This window comes from Triticum dicoccoides, chromosome 5B, assembly GCF_002162155.2.
Source record: "Triticum dicoccoides isolate Atlit2015 ecotype Zavitan chromosome 5B, WEW_v2.0, whole genome shotgun sequence".
NCBI classification, from domain to species: Eukaryota; Viridiplantae; Streptophyta; class Magnoliopsida; order Poales; family Poaceae; genus Triticum; species Triticum dicoccoides.
This window is the reverse complement of record NC_041389.1, coordinates 541421864-541443513: the sequence shown is the minus strand read 5'-3', so window position 1 is coordinate 541443513 and position 21650 is coordinate 541421864. Positions and strand designations below refer to the sequence as shown.

General features: G+C 48.7%; 1 protein-coding gene across 1 annotated transcript; it reads left to right on the top strand.

Moving 5' to 3' along the window:
• The first annotated feature begins 5957 nt into the window (after positions 1 to 5957).
• Positions 5958 to 7410, top strand: LOC119311449. The gene is made up of 2 exons (XM_037587082.1): positions 5958 to 6112; positions 6521 to 7410. The coding sequence occupies exons 1-2, from the start codon at positions 6046 to 6048 to the stop codon at positions 7099 to 7101; spliced, it is 648 nt and encodes a 215-aa protein (XP_037442979.1). The 5' UTR covers positions 5958 to 6045; the 3' UTR covers positions 7102 to 7410.
• The last annotated feature ends 14240 nt before the right edge of the window (positions 7411 to 21650 follow it).

Sequence of the window (21650 nt, the reverse complement as noted above, 5' to 3'; positions counted from 1 at the left end):
ACCTACGAACTATGAGGAAGCGATGATGAGCCCGGATTCCGCAAAATGGCTAGAAGCTATGAAATCTGAGATGGGATCCATGTATAAAAACAAAGTATGGACTTTGGTTGACTTGCCCGATGATCGGCAAGCCATTGAGAATAAATGGATCTTTAAGAAGAAGACTGACGCTGATGGTAATATAACTGTCTATAATGCTCGACTTGTTGCAAAAGGTTTTCGACAAGTTCAAGGGGTTGACTACGATGAGACTTTCTCACCCGTAGAGATGCTTAAGTCCGTCCGAATCATGTTAGCTATTGCTGCATTTCATGATTATGAAATTTGGCAAATGGATGTCAAGACTGCATTCTTGAATGGATTTCTAGAAGAAGAGTTGTATATGATGCAGCCGGAAGGTTTTGTTGATCCAAAAGGTGCTGACAAAGTGTGCAAGCTCCAGCGTTCCATTTATGGACTGGTGCAAGCATCTCGGAGTTGGAATAAACGCTTTAATAGTGTGATCAAAGCATATGGTTTTATACAGACTTTTGGAGAAGCCTGTATTTACAAGAAAGTGAGTGGGAGCTCTGTAGCATTTCTAATTTTATATGTAGATGACATATTATTAATTGGAAATGATATAGAATTTCTGGATAGCATAAAAGAATACTTGAATAATAGTTTTTCAATGAAAGACCTCGGTGAAGCTGCTTACATATTGGGCATCAAGATCTATAGAGATAGATCAAGACGCTTAATAGGACTTTCACAAAGTACATACCTTGACAAAATTTTGAAAAGGTTCAAAATGGATCAGGCAAAGAAAGGATTCTTGCCTGTGCTACAAGGTGTGAAGTTGAGTCAAACTCAATGCCCGACCACAGCAGAAGATAGAGAGAAAATGAAAAATGTTCCCTATGCTTCAGCCATAGGCTCTATCATGTATGCAATGCTGTGTACCAGACCTGACGTATGCTTAGCAATAAGCTTAGCAGGAAGGTACCAAAGTAATCCAGGAGTGGATCACTGGACAGCGGTCAAGAACATCCTAAAATACCTGAAAAGGACTAAGGATATGTTTCTCATATATGGAGGTGACAAAGAGCTAGTCATAAATGGTTACGTCGATGCAAGCTTTGACACTGATCCAGACGATTCTAAATCGCACACCGGATACGTGTTTTTATTAAACGGTGGAGCTGTAAGTTGGTGCAGTTCTAAACAAAGCGTCGTAGCGGGATCTACGTGTGAAGCTGAGTACATAGCTGCTTCGGAAGCAGCAAATGAAGGAGTCTGGATGAAGGAGTTCATTTCCGATCTAGGTGTCATACCCAGTGCATCGGGACCAATGAAGATCTTCTGTGACAATACTGGTGCAATTGCCTTGGCAAAGGAATCCAGATTTCACAAGAGGACCAAGCACATCAAGAGACGCTTCAATTCCATTCGGGACCAAGTCCAAGTGGGAGACATGGAGATTTGCAAGATACATACGGATCTGAATGTTGCAGACCCCTTGACTAAGCCTCTCTCACGAGCAAAACATGATCAGCACCAAGACTCCATGGGTGTTAGAATCATTACTATGTAATCTAGATTATTGACTCTAGTGCAAGTGGGAGACTGAAGGAAATATGCCCTAGAGGCAATAATAAAGTTATTATTTATTTCCTCATATCATGATAAATGTTTATTATTCATGCTAGAATTGTATTAACCGGAAACATGATACATGTGTGAATACATAGACAAACATAAAGTCACTAGTATGCCTCTACTTGACTAGCTCATTAATCAAAGATGGTTATGTTTCCTAACCATAGACATGTGTTGTCATTTGATTAATGGGATCACATCATTAGGATAATGATGTGATTGACATGACCCATTCCGTTAGCCTAGCACTTGATCGTTTAGTATATTGCTATTGCTTTCTTCATGACTTATACAAAGTTCCTACAACTATGAGATTGTTCAACTCCCATTTACCGGAAGAACACTTTGTGTGCTACCAAACGTCACAACATAACTGGGTGATTATAAAGGTGCTCTACAGGTGTTTCCGAAGGTACATGTTGGGTTGGCATAATTCGAGATTAGGTTTTGTCACTCCGATTGTCGGAGAGGTATCTCTGGGCCCTCTCGGTAATACTCATCACCTAAGCCTTGCAAGCATTGTAACTAATGAGTTAGTTATAAGATGATGTGTTACAAAACGAGTAAAGAGACTTGCCGGTAACGAGATTGAACTAGGTATTGGATACCGACGATCAAATCTCGGGCAAGTAACATACCGATGACAAAGGGAACAACGTATATTGTTATGCGGTTTGACCGATAAAGATCTTCGTAGAATATGTAGGAACCAATATGGGCATCCAGGTCCTGCTATAGGTTATTGACCGAGAATGGTTCTAGGTCATGTCTACATAGTTCTCGAACCCGTAGGGTCCGCACGCTTAACGTTACGATGACAGTTTTATTATGAGTTTATAAGTTTTGATGTACCGAAGTTTGTTCGGAGTCCCGGATGTGATCACGGACATGACGAGAAGTCTCGAAATGGTCGAGACATAAAGATTGATATATTGGACTATATTCGGACACCGGAAGTGTTCCGGGTGATTTCGGAGAAAACCGGAGTGCCGGGGGGTTACCGGAACCCCCCGGGAGAGTATTGGGCCTTATGGGCCTTAGGGGAAAGGAGAGAGGGGCGGCCAGCATGGGCCGCGCGCCCCCTCCCCCCTCTGGTCCGAATTGGACTAGGAAGGGGGGGCGGCGCCCCCCCCCCTTTCCTTCCCCCTCTCCCCCTTCCTTCCCCCTCCTAGTAGGAGTAGGAAAGGAGGAGTCCTACTCCTACTAGGAGGAGGATTCCTCCTCCCTTGGCGCGCCCAAGGGGCCGGCCGGCCTCCCCCCTTGCTCCTTTATATACAGGGGCAGGGGGCACCCCAGGACACACAATTTGATCTACGGATCGTTCCTTAGCCGTGTGCGGTGCCCCCCTCCACCATATTCCACCTCGATCATATCGTCGCAGAGTTTAGGCGAAGCCCTGCGCCGGTAGAGCATCATCATCGTCACCACGCCGTCGTGCTGACGGAACTCATCCCCGAAGCTTTGCTGGATCGGAGCCCGGGGATCGTCATCGAGCTGAACGTGTGCTGAACTCGGAGGTGCCATACGTTCGGTACTTGGATCGGTCGGATCGTGAAGACGTACGACTACATCAACCGTGTTGTCATAACGCTTCCGCTTACGGTCTACGAGGGTACGTGGACAACACTCTCCCCTCTCGTTGCTATGCCATCACCATGAACTTGCGTGTGCGTAGGAAATTTTTTGAAATTACTACGTTACCCAACAGAATCAACCCTACCACATGCTTGCACATTAAACTCTATGACCACATGCTCTCAGATCTAGCTACAGACGAACAGGGAGAAGAGGGTGATTGAACTCACAGAGGTCATGGCTGCAGCTCGAGGGGGAAGCAGTAACGGTCGAAAAGTTGAGGATAGGAGTCGCCGTCATCGTGGACCGCCCGCTGGTGAAGGAGCATCGCTTACCTGCTTGTCGGTGTCGATGCGCGTCGGCGGGAAAGCTCGAAAGGGGAGAGAAGAGTGCTGGCACTTTGGGCGGTGAGAGGAGGGGGCTAAATAGGAGCGACCGAATCGACGGGAGGTGAGCCGAAATCCTCCCGCCAATTTTACGGAGACACGCGCGAGCTCGCATCATCTCCATGGTCACACGAGTCCAGCGCCTTGTTCCCCTGCCCTACTTCGGCCGAGCTTGGCTCTCCAGAGACTGCCGATTCGGGCGTAGCTGTTGGACCTGGCTAGGAGGTGCTTTAAATTTCATGCGATGCATGCTGAACAGTATATGCGAGCTACCAAACAGGCTGTGCACTTTCCGCGCGGGCCTGGTTCGGCCAAGTGCAGGCAACCAAACACGTCCCAAATAAACGCACAACAATTAAAAACCTGGAAAAAGCACCAGTATCCAATTTAGGACATGAAATATGATCGGATGGTTCTTTTTTAAGAGAAACTGATTGGGAGGTGCTATTACTGTTTTCCTAAGAGCATCTCCATCCGCGTCCCCAACACGGCGCCCTAAGGCAATTTTTTTTGCACCGGCGCCAAAAAAAGGCCCAGTCGCGCCCCCAAGAGCCCGTTTTTCATCGGTTTGGGCCGAAGTTAGTGCCGGCGGACCCACGTCGAACCCGGCGCTGGGGGCGCCGGGGCGAGCGGTTTTGGCGGGAACGGGGGGGGGGGCAAGTCAGCGAGACGCCGCTTCGTCGCCCTCATCGCCTCGTTTCTCGCGGGAATCAATGCCAAGGCTGGCCAAGGCTATCGCGCTACCGCGTCGGTTAACCTCCATTGATGCCTCATGGGCGGCGCAGTGAAGGCACCGCCGACGCGCGTCCCGCCCGCTCCCGCCACGCGTCGCCCGGCATGCTGCCTCTCGGCCGCGCCGCTTGGACTATAAAAGGTGCCCACTCCCCGCCCGTGAATGACACACCCTCCCCCTCCCGCAAAAGCCATCTTCCCCCTCCCCACCGACAAGCAAAGAAAAGATGGCCGAGAGGTTCCCAGGCGATGGCGCAGCGGCGAACGGCTTTGGCCGCCGACACCTCCAAGAGCCGGAGGCGCGCCTCCTCTATAAGGCCGAGTACCCGGCGCCCCCTGATATGCGCGTGCCGGGGGCGTGGAGGCTGAGTGAGGGCGGCGGCCCGGTGTCGCCGGTGCCCGAAGGGGCAGCACGGCCGGCGCAGATCGCCCGCATCCGCTCCTCCCTGACGGAGGAGCAGCGGAACCAGCCGAGGTACGCGCGCGACAACGAAACGCTGTGGACGATGTACTTCCACTGCCGTCGCAAGGAGCAGATCGCCTCCGTCAACGGCGTCATTCCCCGCGGTCGCCTCAACGCCGAAGGATGGCGCGAGTGGTGGGGCGTCCCCGCACCCTCGAGGCCGTCCTCAACCACATCGAGACCGACAACATGCCGCGGCTGGAGTACCCGACGCGGCCTTCCTTCTCTTGCCGCCGCGGCAGTTCCTAGACGCCGCGGCGAATGGAGCCGACGTCCTCGTCGTCGGGCTCCGTCTCGCTCCCCTTCGGCTCGCCGGCTCTCCGCCCCATCAAGCCAGAGCCGGAGGAGACGCCGCAGCGGCGCCGCACCTGCAGTGGAGCCATCGTCATCGACGAGGGTGCCCGCCCCTCCCCCCGCTCCCTTCGCCTGGTCCGGCCGATGTCTGAGCCGGGCCTGCTCCCCGTGAAGCCGGAGCACGCCGACATGGTGGCTCCCGACGACGAGTCCACCTTGAAGTGGGCGAAGGAGGACTACGTCCGCGAGCAGGTGCGCCGCCAGCGCCAGGCGTACGCGGAACTCCAGGCCTGGCGACGCGGCCGCGAGGAGGGCGGCGTCATCGTCCTCGACAACGATGAGGAGGAAGATGCCGGGCCGTCCAGCTCCCGGCCGCGCGTCGGCGACCCTGGGCAGGATTGCAACAGGGATGGTGGCTCCGGCGGGGCGTGCGACGACGACGACGGCGGCGACGACTACACCCGTTTCTACAGGCTTCTCGGCATGTAGATGGCGGGCGGTGAACGCGTGGTAGTGGCTAGCGGCGTAGTTTGGCTTTAGTGTGACATAGTTTGCATTTTTTTAATACTTTTTTTTACAAATTTTAATAAAATTTCGCTGAGTTCGTACCAGATCTACATAATTTCATCGAACTCAGGTCGACTTTACAGGCAACGACTGAGGACCAAGCCGTCCCCGAACGCCAAACTTGCGCCGTTTCGTCCCAAGGCGGTCTTTTTTGGCCGCCGTGTGGGCCGAACCGCCGGAAATTCTTTAATAAACCAACCATAGTCCCTCTTGTGTCTTTTGGTGTGTTGTGCGGGTGAATGGCACGTGGCAACCTTCTCATCCAAAAAGAAAAATTATAAGGCCAGATTCGCACCCACATTAGACTCCAATCCCCAGTCCGCCGCCCCGTCACCGGAGTTCCGCCAGCCGCCCGCCGCCTGCCGCGCCCGCATTTTCCTCACCGCCAGTATGTATCCGCCTCCCCACTCCTTCTGCAGTACGGACCCTAACGCCGCCATGTCCGACACTGAACACGGTAAATCCCCTCCGCCCCTATCCCCATTGAACCCTAAGCCCAGATGTGATTTGCTTGCTCTGTTCTTGTGCAGATTTTAGTATGCAGTTAGCTCATACACCAGTTTTGGGATATTTCAAGGGTTCAATTAGTGCTAGTTCATCCTGTAAAGGTTCATGCTCTTTGGGGCAGTTCATGGTGGAACCTGTTATTCATTTATTTTCCAATCTGAAACAGCAGCGGACATTTTTGGGTGCTGGATATCTACCATAATTTTCGCAACCTGAATAGCTTTTGTGAAGTTGTAATTTTTGGCCTCTTACTATATCTTCTTGTGAATCACATATTGTTTCTACACATTTATGTTTGTTAAATGGAGAACTGTGTGTGATTATTAACCCCTCTATGTGTGCTCCTACCTTGGCATAGACATGGCGGTACTTTTTACAAACCACAATCGTGTTCTCAAGGTGGCTCGGGACGCCAACCCGCACCCTGACGCTCTGGGACGCCTCCAGCAGGTGCTGCTGGGCGCCGTGCTGCGTTGTCTCTCCGATGACGCAGGTTCGTTCAGAAGGAGGATGGACGACTTCCTTGTCAAATTCAGCAACCTCACCAGGAAGATGGACGACATCAGCGCGCGCCTCCAGGCCACGCGCAGCCCTAAAGCCCGCCGCCGCGGCATCTCCCCCGCTACCCAGCTCGGCGGCCTTTATGGAAATGATCTCTTCCGCGCGCTGATGGGCGTGCAGCTGCCCGTGGCCACACCTGCGGAGGTCTGCCTGGAGGTCGCCCTCGCTGCACAGCGCCTCATCGTGCATGACCAGCTCGACTTTTTCATCAACCTCTGTGAGAAGACTGTCTTCGGGGCCGACACTACGACGATCAGGGAGTACAACATCATGGCCTTCAAGGACCACAGGAAAACATTGGAGAAGTTCGTTCAAGAGCACATTGACCTCGCCGACGCCGCTGCCACTTCACATCCACCTACAGGCCGAGCAGAGTAAAAGCTCGATTGCCATTATTATCCTAGCTAGCTGCAAAGACGAAGGAGGGTTGTTGATGTATCCTATTTGGCTTCCTTATGTAGTTTTCTGCATCATCGTTGTCGAGCCAAGAACAACTACTTATGTATGCATTAGTGTATTACGCTGCTTGTCAGCGATCGAGTCTGTCTTAACTCTTGAGTAGTAGTAATAGTTGCTATCAAGCTGTGCCCTGTGCGCTTGCTCGCTATAACTAATTTTGTACAACGTAATTTGTTTGGCACCAAGTTCTGTTAGTAATAATATGAATGTTACTTTTGTCGTTCTGTATTACATGCCTTTTATTTTAATTCATGCACCATGCATCTATATATTTTGTCTGTCCTTTAGTTTGATGAAGATGCATACAAATGTTCACAGGCTGACATGAACAAATTGACATTGATTAACAAATGTCTTGAGTGTTTGTTTCACAAGTGTTTCATCTTCCAAGCCTGCAAGCAAGCCTGCTAACCATGGTTTCAAATAAAGCTGAAGATTATGAGTAACAAACACATGCCAAATGGTGTAATTGTCCTTGAGTATTTTCAGGCTGCCGACTGCCTAATGCAAAGTTGTTTGGATTCAGGGGTGTCCAGTTGTTCAGTAACGTTTAAAGGTTGATGATTTCCATTTTAAGAAGAAAACCTTCCTTACACTGCTAATTACTAATTTATCTTTTATTTTGTGATCTATGTACTACTTGCTTATTTCTTATCCCAAAGTCCCGATGGCCCTGTAATATCTTCTCTCAGAATTTCATCATTCAAAAATGCTCTTGTATCACCTGGTCATGGCACTTATTCATTCTTTTCCCCCTAATAACCTGGCTATGGAACTATGGGCATCTAAATGAACAGTTGTATCAATTATTTATTCACTGAATGCAATGTATATCTACGAGAAAAACAACTGCGGTTACTGGCGTTGCTGCTTGATTGCTTGCAAGATTAGTGCATTACACAGCAATTTTCCTTCTCCATTGCTTATATCTAACTATGCACACTATCCAGATAAACTACAGAAAACAGAGAACAAGAACGGGCTCTGCATGCATGTTCTTCAGGAGCTACAAACAACCAATTCGCTTGCTGGCTCCAACAGTTGGAATTGCGCAACCAGTGTCGTGACAAGATGTCACCATGGAGATCAGCAGCATGTTCTCGACTTCGACAGAGGCATTTCGCATGAGCAAGCACATGACATACTGCCATCACTCTGGCATCACAAGGCAGTGTGATCTTGCCATCGCTTGCGAAGCCAAACGCTTTCTGGGACATCCTCAGGAGCTCGCTGAAGATCGTCGTGCTGAGGTACACCAATGCTACCTCAAAGCGCCTCCCATTGGCTGTGTACATGACACAGTGGCCCTTGACTGCTACAGAGATGCTGCACTTCTCATTTTCTTTGGCTATTGTTGTCAGCCTCTTCCTCTTAAATGCTGCCATCCTCTGCCACTTCTTTGCCAATTGAGCAAGTCGCTTGGCGCTGATCATGGTTGTTTCCGGGTCTTGTTTTTCAGCTGGAAACCAGAGAAGTGAGCTATGGATGCTGTAATGCTTAGTTGGTGGTGTATGAGCTGATCGTGTTGAGCATAGCCGTTCACTGAATTTATTTCCGAGAGGAAGGGCATGGTGATGGTGAAGTGTAGTTGTCGTTACAAAAGATGGCAAGAGACATGGCCATGGGATCAGCACATGCAGTGTTGTAGTACGATTCATTTGGATTTGATTGTGATGGGGCCAAATGTTTGGAACATGCTGGATCCAATAGCCGTGGCATCAAACCATTGGTTTGCTCTCATATCATTTGTCAGTTTGGCAAGCTGGTGAAGACAAGGCCATGATCTATTCTGTGATTTGGATACGGATGGGTCGGGTTGGATATCATCAGTTTCAATGACCGGTCGCCTCTTAACTTTTGGCCTCAGATTGGTTGTTGATCGGTCAGGTGCATTCTTCTGCCTGAATCCATTTGCTCAACAGATGTCGCTGTTTTTCAGCTTGTGATCCGATCCACGTCCATCATCTCATGTGGTCTCCATTTCACTCTTTTCCCCCCATTTTGACTTATAAGTCAGAAAGAAAGAAATACAAACTCTGTTCTGAAAGGTATATTTCACTACTTAATTCTTCACAAAGCTGAGATTTTTATCTAGGATTATTCAAGTGTTTGGTAACTAGTTCTTATTTGCTCAATCTGCAGGTGTCCATTAGTTATTCAGCAGTTTTCTTTCATCTAACTCTAGGCAGGTAACATTTGTTAAACTCATGTGGTATGCATACTTGAATCTACACCCTCTGTTTTTCTGTTCAATGATAGGCAAAGCTCCTATGTCATTCTTCAAGGAAAACATGTGCAGGACTCATTAGTTTTATAGTTTCTAAAATATCAGCCCATATTAGTTGTAGTTTTAAAGTGTATGCCTTGACTCGGTTTGTTAAAACACAAATATAGCTGTGTTACTGAAGCTTTGCCAGTTACGTACTGAGTCTGAAACAAACAGTTGAGCACTTAGCCTGATCAGAAAGCTTGCAAATTTCATCACAATTATTTTTCCATTTTCAATATACTAGCTTCATATTTACATGTTCTATTGAGCAAAAATGGTGCCTAGGATAAGGATCCTAGCTACCTGCCATTCTTCAGAAGCTAACAAACAGCTACATACTGGCTAAGCCCTATGCATGGCGCCGCCACACTGCCGTCAAAACAGCACGGCCTCGCGATGGAGCTCAGGAACGCCATCACTACTTCGGCGGAGGCATCTCTCCGGAGCAAGCGCATGGTGTACTCCATGACCACAGCGTCACAGGGCAGCGTGATCCGGCCATCATTGCCGCCTGAGAATCCAAACTCCTGAGACATCCTCAGGAGCTCGCTGAAGACTGCCCTGCTGAGGAACGCCAGTGGCACCTCGAACCGGCTCCCATCGGCGGTTGCAGTCTGGGTGATCCTCTTCCTCCCCATGGCCGCAATTCTCTGCCACTTCTTTGCTAGTAGGGCAAGCCTCTTGGCACTGACCATGGCTGATTCTCCTTGTTTCTTGGCTAATAGTTCAAAGAAAATTTTGTAACAGGTGCTCTAGTGGTTGGCTTGTGGATGAAGTGATGATGAGATGGTGGTGGTAAGCTGATAGATTTATAGGTGAGAGGGGAGAGAAGCATCATGATGTGCAGTTGTAGCTATCAATATCATGACAAGTTGGCAAGGGACAGAGCCATGAACTCAGAACATGCAATGCAATGCTGCAAGAGTGCAGAGGGCAAGGAATGCGATCTTGATTTGATTCCTCTGGGGCCATGAGTTTGCCACTTGTTGGAGACTAATTGCTGGCATACTGACTTGTTTCAAGTAGTGGCCAAGAATAGACTTACATGACCTGGAAGTGGGCCCATTTCCGTCTTTGATTGCGCAATGAGAAACCAATTGATCTTCTGGGTGGTAATGATATCCTAAATTCCTAATAATTACAAGTATATAGGGCGGCCCCTGAGATGGAGACATGCAATTATAGATGCTCCTAGCAATCTATTCTTTCTGAACATTGAGTTGAAAGCTTGTGTTGGTCTAGCACATGATCTGTTTGATTTTCGGCATCTCACATGGTGACTTCTGCTTCATGCATTTCTTGTCTCTAGGACATATGAGCCATCTCACATGGTGATTTCTGCTTCCTGCATTTTTCCTGTGAAAAAGTGGCATGTCACATTTTCAGGCTGGTGCTGATGTCTCTGATGTGTGTTGTGTTGACTGCTGGGTTCCATTGCATAACAATGACTTGTAATCATTCATGTAGCAAGGTGTCTGGACCTCTGAAGGCACTTTCTAACTTAATAACAAGCATGAGCTACTTGTAATCTGTAGCTTAGAAGTATATATGGGCTATTGAATACTACAAGGTCTCTTATATTGCACTCTTGTACTCCCTCCGTCCGGAAATACTTGTCATTGAAATAGATGTATCTAGATGTATTTTAGTTCTAGATACATCCATTTTCATCCATTTTGATGACAAGTATTTCCGGACGGAGGGAGTAGTATTTATGGAGGGGCTGAATACTACAAGGTCGCTCACATATTAAATACTACCTCCGTTCCTAAATATAAGTCTTTCTAGAGATTTCACTATGGACTACATATGGATGTATATATACCTAGTTTAGAGTGTAGGTCCATTCATTTTGCTCCGCATGTAGTCCATATTGGAATCTCTAGAAAGACTTATATTTAGGAACGGAGGGAATACAAGGGCGAGCAACATCAAAGACGGAAATATGTGTATTATAAGTGGTGCATCAAAAAGGCATGTGAATCAAGCAAGGCGCATGCATGAGGTAGGTGGTCCAAGGACTTCATAAACCTAGCTGTGAGACCATCACATAAGACAACAACAGGTCTCAAGAGTGCCTTTATAAATTGGCTCGTTTATGTTATCAACAAGTACTTACTTTTGTTGGGTTAGCTAGCTATATTCACGCGTGTGTTTGTGTGTTTGTGATGGTTTTTCACACACTCGGTGAATGAGCAAGACTCTCATTGCTATAGACGAGTACGTGTTCATTACATCACCGCGCCCTGTGTGGGATTAGGAGGTGACAGAAATGTGGACAAGCATGCCTCTGTTGCGCAGCTGCTAGTTACGATGCTCCTTCTGGTGCATCACCTAGTTGCAGGAGGGCTCTACTTCGCTATGTTTTTACATGACATGTGCAGCCACTTGCGACATCGGTCGACATGGTAGGTATGATGGAGAATGCTAGCTTCAATTCAGAGGTCTCTATCTACAGTTTGTGCATCTCTAAGAAATAGCCATGTATTTACCCAAAAAAAGTACTATCAAAATAATGATAATAAAATGAAACAAAAATAGAACTTACTCCCTCCGTCCCACAATGTAAGAGCGTTTTTGACACAACACTAGTGTCAAAAACGCTTTTATATTATGGGATAGAGGGAGTAGAATTTAGAACATTTTTAAAAAGTTTTTCTATTTAAGATTCTTTTGTTATTTACAGAAGGACAATAAAGCCAACAATAAATCACTAAAAGGGAAGTAACAGTAAGAGATACATAGGATGCGAACAATAAAGTGAAATAAAGGAAAGAAAAAAAATGAAAGAAGACAACAAAAGAAAACAATAGAAGGCACGAGCCACCTCAAGAGGCTGGCCCATACGGCCAATGCTAGTGAGCAACGTGCGGAGTTTCGGTGCCCAGGCTCATCTGCATCTGGTCAGAAAAAAATCATAAAAAATAAAAATGAACTCAAAAAAAATTGCATGGTAGGAAATTTATCACGAGAGGTCCGCTCCAACTTTTAGATCATTGGGACATCTGAGTAGCTCTCAGCAAAAAAGACAAATCAAGTTAGAATAGTGTGTGAACGGTTAACATTTTTACAGACCATGAATTTGTCTTTTTTGCCGAGAGCTGCTCAGATGTCCAAATGATTTAAAATTTGGAGTGGACCTCACGCATGAAATTATCTACCACACAAAAACAAATTGGATTTTTTATATATTTATAGTATTTGTTTTGATTTTTTCGTCAAGGCGGGTGCAACTAAGCCTGGGCTCAAAAGTGGATTACCGGTAATAAAGGAGATATAGTAGTACCCCATGAAAGTAAGTTGGGGTAGAGATAGAAACCAACGTCTCTTTTAGGGCATCCACAATGTGATCAATGCCAAATCTCTCACAACAACAACATATGGCGCATGTGTCAAATTTCATGTTTCTCTCTAGTATAGCCATTTTGTGATCTCTTGCAACATGGGCTTGATTTTGACACAAATTAGTATAAACCACCCCCTCCCTAACTTTTTATCTATTCCACCCATGCATGAGAAGATTGAAATGCAAATCAAACGTTTTTATTGTCCAACCCAATTTGGCATCGGAGCATGCAGCTACTCTGATTTCCATGTTTACAAGCTTAGCTAGCGCCATGCCGTCTTTTTCGCGAATACGCAAAGCTTGTGTATCATTGCATTGATAGAAGAAGTTAGAATGAGTACAAGAGGTGGTACAACACTGGCACGAACGCAAGAGGCGTGAACATGATGCCCGGAATAGAGAGACATGAGAAACTCGACCCAAGTAAAGAAAACACAGCTAAACTCACCGACCAGAGAAAACAATCCGACCAACAACTAGACGGCCGACATCTCCGAAGTCAGCACCGAGGACGTCGCGAGCAAACAAAACAATACCTTCACGAAGGAGAACGACACCAAGACACTGCCGCCGCTGTACGATCCGAAAAACTGGACCTAGTGTTTCCCCTGAAGCTCGAAAAGCGGCACATATCGCGGCCATGAGAGCGCATCCAAGAAGGGAATGACACCTGCAAGTATCGCCGCTGCCAGCATAGAAGCAGGATTTTGCCCTGGCAAAATTCTGAGAAATCCCAAGCCGTCGGAGCACAAGTCGGAGAAGAGGACGTCAAGTATTGGCCGGAACTGCGACTGTAGGAAGGGGTACCACGCCCAACGTCGAAGGAGGCACCGCATGCTGCCGGACATGCGAGATCCGGGGGAGGGTAAGGTTGTGTGGCTGAGCGGAGTGAATGGCGGCATGATGTGACGGTGGCCGGAGCCCCGGACAAGCCAAAATCTGGAAAGAGCGCAGATCAAGGCCACCGGGACCGGAGCAGCAGAGCACGTGTGAGCCCAAGGAGCTGGAAGGGGACACAGCTCCTGAAGCGTGCCAAGAACATAGATGCGTCGGGATGGACGACCAACCAAGGACACTAGCAGGGTGATGGTGTGGAGATGACGAGGAGCCAACGAGCCAAAGGTGTTGGAAAGAGCACAACCCTTGTGGTGCGCCGATCCGTAGCCATGCCGGCCAACCATGGACGCAGGAAGGAGTGCAGGTCCGTTGCCGCCGGGCCGAAGCCGCCCCTGCTGGGGGAGGGTGGGTGGTGAAGCTCATGTGTAGCCAAAATCCCCAGCCGGCGCACTGCAGGAAGCAGCCACCGCTGGGCATAACCCCACGCCTCCACGGCCGCCTCATCGGGAGGCAGACCTGGAGTCGAGCAGTGGTGAGTGTGGTGGAGGTCGGGGGGAGAGGGGCGTAGCGAGGAGGCCGCGCCGGACGCCTTGGCAGACCTACCGGTGAGCACCATGCCCGGCCGAGGGGAACCCATATCCCATCTGGGCCGGAGGAGGACACCCATGCCGGATAGGGAAAGGCCCCCCGTGCCAAGATCGTGTCGGCGAAGAGATCACTAGGGAGGCTACTGCCGCCGTCGCCAGAGGCTGGATCTGGGGGGAGGGCCAGAGGGGGAGGGTATGGGGGCGATGGGGAAGAGAAAAATGGCCCCTCCGCCACCATCCCGGGGCCCGGCGCAGCTTCGTCGGTCGGTCCCTCCAGCAGCGGTGACGCGGGGTGGACGGGAGGTTGAGGGCCGGCCGGCGGCGGCTAGGGTTCCCCCGAGTCGTCCGTCTCGGGCAACGCGAGGGACGGGTTGTGGGTTGTTCTCTCGAGTTATGCCATGTCATCCACCATTGGTGATGAGGCCACATGCCCCTGCCTCCTCCACCTGTTGCTCTAGCGGTGAAAGGGCAGGGAACCAAGTGCCTCGTGCCCTACTCTTAGATATGCGTAAGGTTTTCTCACAGTAATGCTTAGGGCGGCGAAGCGATTTCAAAATAAAAGGCCTTCTATAGAAGACCACCATACCTGCATGTTTTCGTTCAGTGTGACTGCGACCGAGACCAGGCTATAGAAGCGTGTTCTCTTGCGTCCTCACATTGTGGGGGGTTGTGTGCACTCCGATGTCATTGTGAGGAATGTGATGTCTTGTTGCGTAGAAGTCATTAAGTGTTAGCTATCTCTCGCAGCGGCGAAGGCATGTGTAGGATGGCCAAAAGTGTTTGGCGTAAGGTTGGTGGTTGCAGACATGTGTTTTTGGTGGTATTCATCGATGCGCCACATCGATACATGCTCTATCATTTTGTGGCAAAGGCTTTATTTGACTCTCAAAGATTCATCGTTATGGTGCGACAACTCTTTGACAAACGGATCTTGTCTCCTCTTGTGTCGGCGAGTGCTTGTGAGGCTTTGAATGATGTCCCACAATTTCATGCTCCCTCCGTATATTTCTTCAGCAAGATACCGCATCTATACATGCTCCTTCATTCATGACAGATGCTTTATTTGACTCGCAAAACTTCGCCCGCGATGATGCTTTGGCAAACAGATCTTTTCTTTTTGAGACAAACTCGCAAAGCCTTTATTATCATGTCACAATGTTTACAGAGACTTGGGCTATCAAGGCCGGTTCTGGACGTTTGAGAAGAAGGTCACAGGTGGCTCCTTCACTCGATGTAGACTTGATCGTGCCTTGGTCAATACAGATTGGATAGCAAGGTTCCCTTTGGCAGTGGTAACGCATGAAGAAGCGACGGCATCTGATCATGCAGCGATTATGGTTGATTGGGGCGGTAAAAAGGAACGACCTAAGGCACGAGACTTCAAGTATGAGGTTTTTTTTAGAAAAGGAGGATGACCCCCGGCCTCTGCATCTGGATGATGCATACAACCATTTTATTAATTATTCTCACAAGACCTTACAAAGTCACACAACAGCAAGACTAAAGCCACCGTCTAAGCAACAACCGTTGCTACACCTATCCAAATGATGAAGGGGCGCTGATAGCCTGGGCCTAATACCAAACAGACATCGCAGCCAAACCTAAACATCTAAGACCTGAGGTCCCAACCAGGACGCCTGCCTGGTATGGGGCACCTACCAGTCCGGCGCACTCCTCAACCAGGACACCTGCGGGGTATGAGGCCGTCACAGCCACCTGCCACGAGTCCATCTTCAGAGCTGTACTGTTGCATCTACCGTGCCAGGTCTCTCTGCCATCGACGCCACCACGACGCCAGACAGCCCCGTCCTCCTGCGCGAGTCCATCCTCCCACATCGAACTCTGAATCTGCACTGCACCACGCCGTCAAGATCCGTCGCCATCAATATGTAGGATGAAGCACTGCTCCACCAAACAAGCCGTCCACTGGTCCCGCGAAGCCGAGTGCACCTCCAAGAATGCCGCCCCAAAGGGGTTACGACACATTAATGCCGCCAACATCCGATCAGCTGATCTAGGGTTTTCCCAAAGGTATTGAGTGGAGTTGGGAGCTTCACCTCGATGATGCCTTCATGAAGGAAACGATGATAAGGGCATCGTCATCACCGGCTCCGGCCATCAACCGAAGACCAGGTTTTCACCCGGATCCGTCCCAAGAAATCCACCCAACAACCTGTGCACCATCTCGACCGCCTTCAAAGCACCAGATCCAGCCGATCCGGCGACCAACCGTAGCAACAGTGACACCGTGGGATCCCTGGCGCACCGGCCACTGCTTGAGTGTGCCACCACTAGAGCCTAGGAGGAGGGCTCCCACCCCGCCTTGCCAAGCCGCAAGAGCCGCCGAGAAGGATCCCGCGCGCTCGTCACCGTCTCTGATCCGAACCAATCCAAAGTAGATCGCCGTCACAGATCCTCCTTGGACAGGGACTGCACCACACCATGCCGCCAAGGGAAGCCCTAGCTTCATCAGCCGCCATCCTCCAAGGCCGCCGCCCCGGGATCCAGACAGAACCTCGCTGCTGCCACCGGCCAAGTTCTACCACCGCCAACCGGCCACTGCGACCTCCGCCGCCATGCCGCCGCCGGATCTGGGCGAGGATAGCCATCCTCCCCGAGGACACACGCCGCAGCCTCTTCTCTGCGTACTCGCATGAGAAGCCACCATGGCCGCGTCCCCACCCCTCGCCGGATGCCGCGCATGTGCCACCCCGCTGCCGGCGAAGGCCGCCGCGACGAGGAGACCCGCACACAGCCGCCACACAGCTCGGCGTCGACCCATCTGCAGCCGCGCCATGGGCCCGCCGCCGTCAAGATCGTCGCCGCCGCGTCGCCAGGATCCGCGCGCCCTGGCACCTTCGCTTAGCATGGCCGCTCCCGCAGGCCACGAACGCGAGGAGGGGAGAAGGCCCCCGCCGCCAGCCACCGCGGGGGGCTTTGCCCCTGCGGCTCTGGCCGGCGGCGGCGGGGAAGGCGAGGAGGAGGAGGGCTAGAGGCAAGGGGTGGCAGCGTCGCCCGTGTCACCCCGCGGGAGGAGCTACGCCGGGGCTAGGTTTCTCAATCTAAAAAATGGGAGAGTTTTTCACTTCCCAGCCTCTGCACCAACCAGGGATGCAAACGGCCATTTTAGTATGAGTACCAAGATAAACATGGTCCTCAGAATTTTTTTAAATGAGTATCAAGATATTTCTTGATGATAGGTTCCACCACACACCAAGCTTGATCCTCAATAAATGGGGGAAAACCCCTGTGCATCACCTGTCAATTCAAGTATGAGGTGATGTGTGTTGGGGAGCGTAGTAATTTCAAAAAAATTCTGACGCACACGCAAGATCATGGTGATGCATAGCAACGAGAGGGGAGAGTGTTCTCCATGTACCCTCGTAGACCGAAAGCGGAAGCGTTAGAACAACACGGTTGATGTAGTCGTACGTCTTCACGGCCCGACCGATCAAGCACCGAAACTACGGCACCTCCGAGTTCTAGCACATGTTCAGCTCGATGACGATCCCCGTACTCCGATCCAGCAGAATGTCGGGGAAGAGTTCCATCAGCATGATGGCGTGGTGACGATCTTGATGTTCTACTGTCGCAGGGCTTCGCCTAAGCACCGCTACAATATTATCGAGGAGGACTATGATGGAGGGGGGCACCGCACACGACTAAGAGATCAAGAGATCAATTGTTGTGTCTATGGGGTGCCCCCTCCCCCGTATATAAAGGAGTGGAGGAGGGGGCCGGCCAAGAGGGGTGGCGCGCCCTAGGGGGGAGTCCAACCCCCACCGGGAGTAGGACTCCCCCCTTTCCTATTAGGAGAGGGAGAGGGAAGGAAGAGGAGGGAGGGAGGAAGGAAAGGGGGGCCGACCCCCTCCCAATTCGGATTGGGCTTGGGGGGCAGGGACGCCCCTCCTTTGCTCTTCTCCCCTCCTTTCCACTAAGGCCCAATAAGGCCCATATACCTCCCGGGGGGTTCCGATAACCTCCCGGAGCTCCGGTATTGTCCCAATCTCACCCGGAACCTTTCCGGTGTCCAAATATAGTCGTCCAATATATCGATCTTTATGTCTCGACCATTTCGAGACTCCTCGTCATGTCCGTGATCACATTCGGGACTCCGAACAACCTTCAGTACATCAAAACTCATAAACACATAAAACTGTCAACGAAACCTTAAGCGTGCGAATCCTACGGGTTTGAGAACTATGTAGACATGACCGAGACACGATTCCGGTCAATAACCAATAGCGGAACCTGGATGCTCATATTGGCTCCTACATATTCTACGAAGATCTTTATCGGTCAAACCGCATAACAACATACGTTGTTCCCTTTGTCATCGGTATGTTACTTGCCCTGAGATTTGATCGTCGGTATCCCAATAGCTAGTTCAATCTCGTTACCGGCAAGTCTCTTTACTCGTTTACGTAATGCATCATTCCGTAACTAACTCATTAGCTACATTGCTTGCAAGGCTTATAGTGATGTTCATTATCGAGAGGGCCCAGAGATACCTCTCCGACAATCGGAGTGACAAATCCTAATCTCGAAATACGCCAACTCAACATGTACCTTCGGAGACACCTGTAGAGCTCCTTTATAATCACCCAGTTACGTTGTGACGTTTGGTAGCACACAAAGTGTTCCTCCGGTAAATGGGAGTTGCATAATCTCTTAGTTGTAGGAACATGTATAAATCATGAAGAAAGCAATAGCAACATACTAAACGATCAAGTGCTAAGCTAACGGAATGGGTCATGTCAATCACATCATTCTCCTAATGTGTGATCCCGTTAATCAAATGACAACTCATGTCTATGGTTAGGAAACATAACCATCTTTGATTAATGAGCTAGTCAAGTAGAGGCATACTAGTGACTTTAAGTTTGTCTATGTATTCACACATGTATCATGTTACCGGTTAATACAATTATAGCATGAATAACAAACATTTATCATGATATGAGGAAATAAATAATAACTTTATTATTGCCTCTAGGGCATATTTCCTTCAGTCTCCCACTTGCACTAGAGTCAATAATCTAGGTTACAAAGTAATGATTCTAACACCCATGGAGTCTTGGTGCTGATCATGTTTTGCTCGTGGAAGAGGCTTAGTCAATGGGTCTGCAACATTCAGATCCGTATGTATCTTGCAAATCTCTATGTCTCCCACCTGGACTTGGTCCTGGATGGAATTGAAGCGTCTCTTGATGTGCTTGGTCCTCTTGTGAAATCTGGATTCCTTTGCCAAGACAATTGCACCAGTATTATCACAGAAGATCATCATTGGTCCCGATGCACTAGGTATAACACCTAGATTGGAAATGAACTCCTTCATCCAGACTCCTTCATTTGCTGCTTCCGAATCAGCTATGTACTCCGCTTTGCATGTAGATCCCGCCACGATGCTTTGTTTAGAACTGCACCAACTGACAGCTCCACCGTTCAATATAAACACGTATCTGGTTTGCGAATTAGAATCATCCGGATCAGTCTCAAAGCTTGCATCGACGTAACCATTTACGACTAGCTCTTTGTCACCTCCATAAACGAGAAACATATCCTTAGTCCTTTTCAGGTATTTCAGGATGTTCTTGACCGCTGTCCAGTGATCCACTCCTAGATTACTTTGGTACCTCCCTGCCAAACTTATTGCTAAGCATACGTCAGGTTTGGTACACAGCATTGCATACATGATAGAGCCTATGGCTGAAGCATAGGGAACATCTTTCATTTTCTCTCTATCTTCTGCTGTGGTCGGGCATTGAGTCTAACTCAACTTCACAACTTGTAATACAGGGAAGAACCCTTTCTTTGCCTGATCCATTTTGAACTTTTTCAAAACTTTATCAAGGTATGTGCTTTGTGAAAGTCCAATTAAGTGTCTTGATCTATCTCTATAGATCTTGATGCCCAATATGTAAGCAACTTCATCGAGGTCTTTCATCGAAACTTTTATTCAAGTATCCCTTTATGCTATCCAGAAATTCTATATCATTTCCAATCAACAATATGTCATCTACATATAATATCAGAAATGTTACAGAGCTCCCACTCACTTTCTTGTAAATACAGGCTTCTCCAGAAGTCTGTATAAAACCATATGCTTTGATCACACTATCAAAGCGTTTATTCCAACTCCGAGAGGCTTGCACCAGTCCATAAATGGATCGCTGGAGCTTGCACACTTTGTTAGCACCTTTTGGATCGACAAAACCTTCCGGTTGCATCATATACAACTCTTCTTCCAGAAATCCATTCAGGAATGCAATTTTGACATCCATTTGCCATATTTCATAATCATAAAATGCGGCAATTGCTAACATGATTCAGACAGACTTAAGCATCGCTACGGGTGAGAAAGTCTCATCGTAGTCAACCCCTTGAACTTGTCGAAAACCTTTCGCAACAAGTCGAGCTTTGTAGACAATTATGATGACCCACAAGTATAGGGGATCTATCATAGTCCTTTCGATAAGTAAGCGTGTCGAACCCAACGAGGAGTAGAAGGAAATGATAAGCGGTTTTCAGCAAGGTATTCTCTGCAAGTACTGAAATAAGTAGTAACAGATAGTTTTGTGATAGGATAAATTGTAACGAGTAACAAGTAACAAAAGTAAATAAAGTGCAGCAAGGTGGCCCAATCCTTTTTGTAGCAAAGGACAAGCCTGGACAAACTCTTATAATAGAAAAAGCGCTCCCGAGGACACATGGGAATATCGTCAAGCTAGTTTTCATCACGCTCATATGATTCACGTTCGGTACTTTGATAATTTGATATGTGGGTGGACCGGTGCTTGGGTACTGCCCTTACTTGGACAAGCATCCCACTTATGATTAACCTCTATTGCAAGCATCCGCAACTACAACAAAAGTATTAAGGTAAACCTAACCATAGCATGAAACATATGGATCCAAATCAGCCCCTTACGAAGCAACACATAAACTAGGGTTTAAGCTTCTGTCACTCTAGCAACCCATCATCTACTTATTACTTCCCAATACCTTCCTCTAAGCCCAAATAATGGTGAAGTGTTATGTAGTCAACGTTCACATAACACCACTAGAGGTTAGACAACATACATCTTATCAAAATATCGAACGAATACCAAATTCACATGACTACTAATAGCAAGACTTCTCCCTTGTCCTCAGGAACAAACGTAACTACTCACAAAGCATATTCATGTTCATAATCAGAGGGGTAATAATGTGCATAAAGGATCTGAACATATGATCTTCCACCAAATAAACCAACTAGCATCAACTACAAGGAGTAATCAACACTACTAGCAACCTACTAGCACCAATCCCGGACTCGGAGACAAGAATTGGATACAAGTGATGAACTAGGGTTTGGAGATGAGATGGTGCTGGTGAAGATGTTGATGGAGATTGCCCTCTCCCAATGAGAGGAGCGTTGGTGATG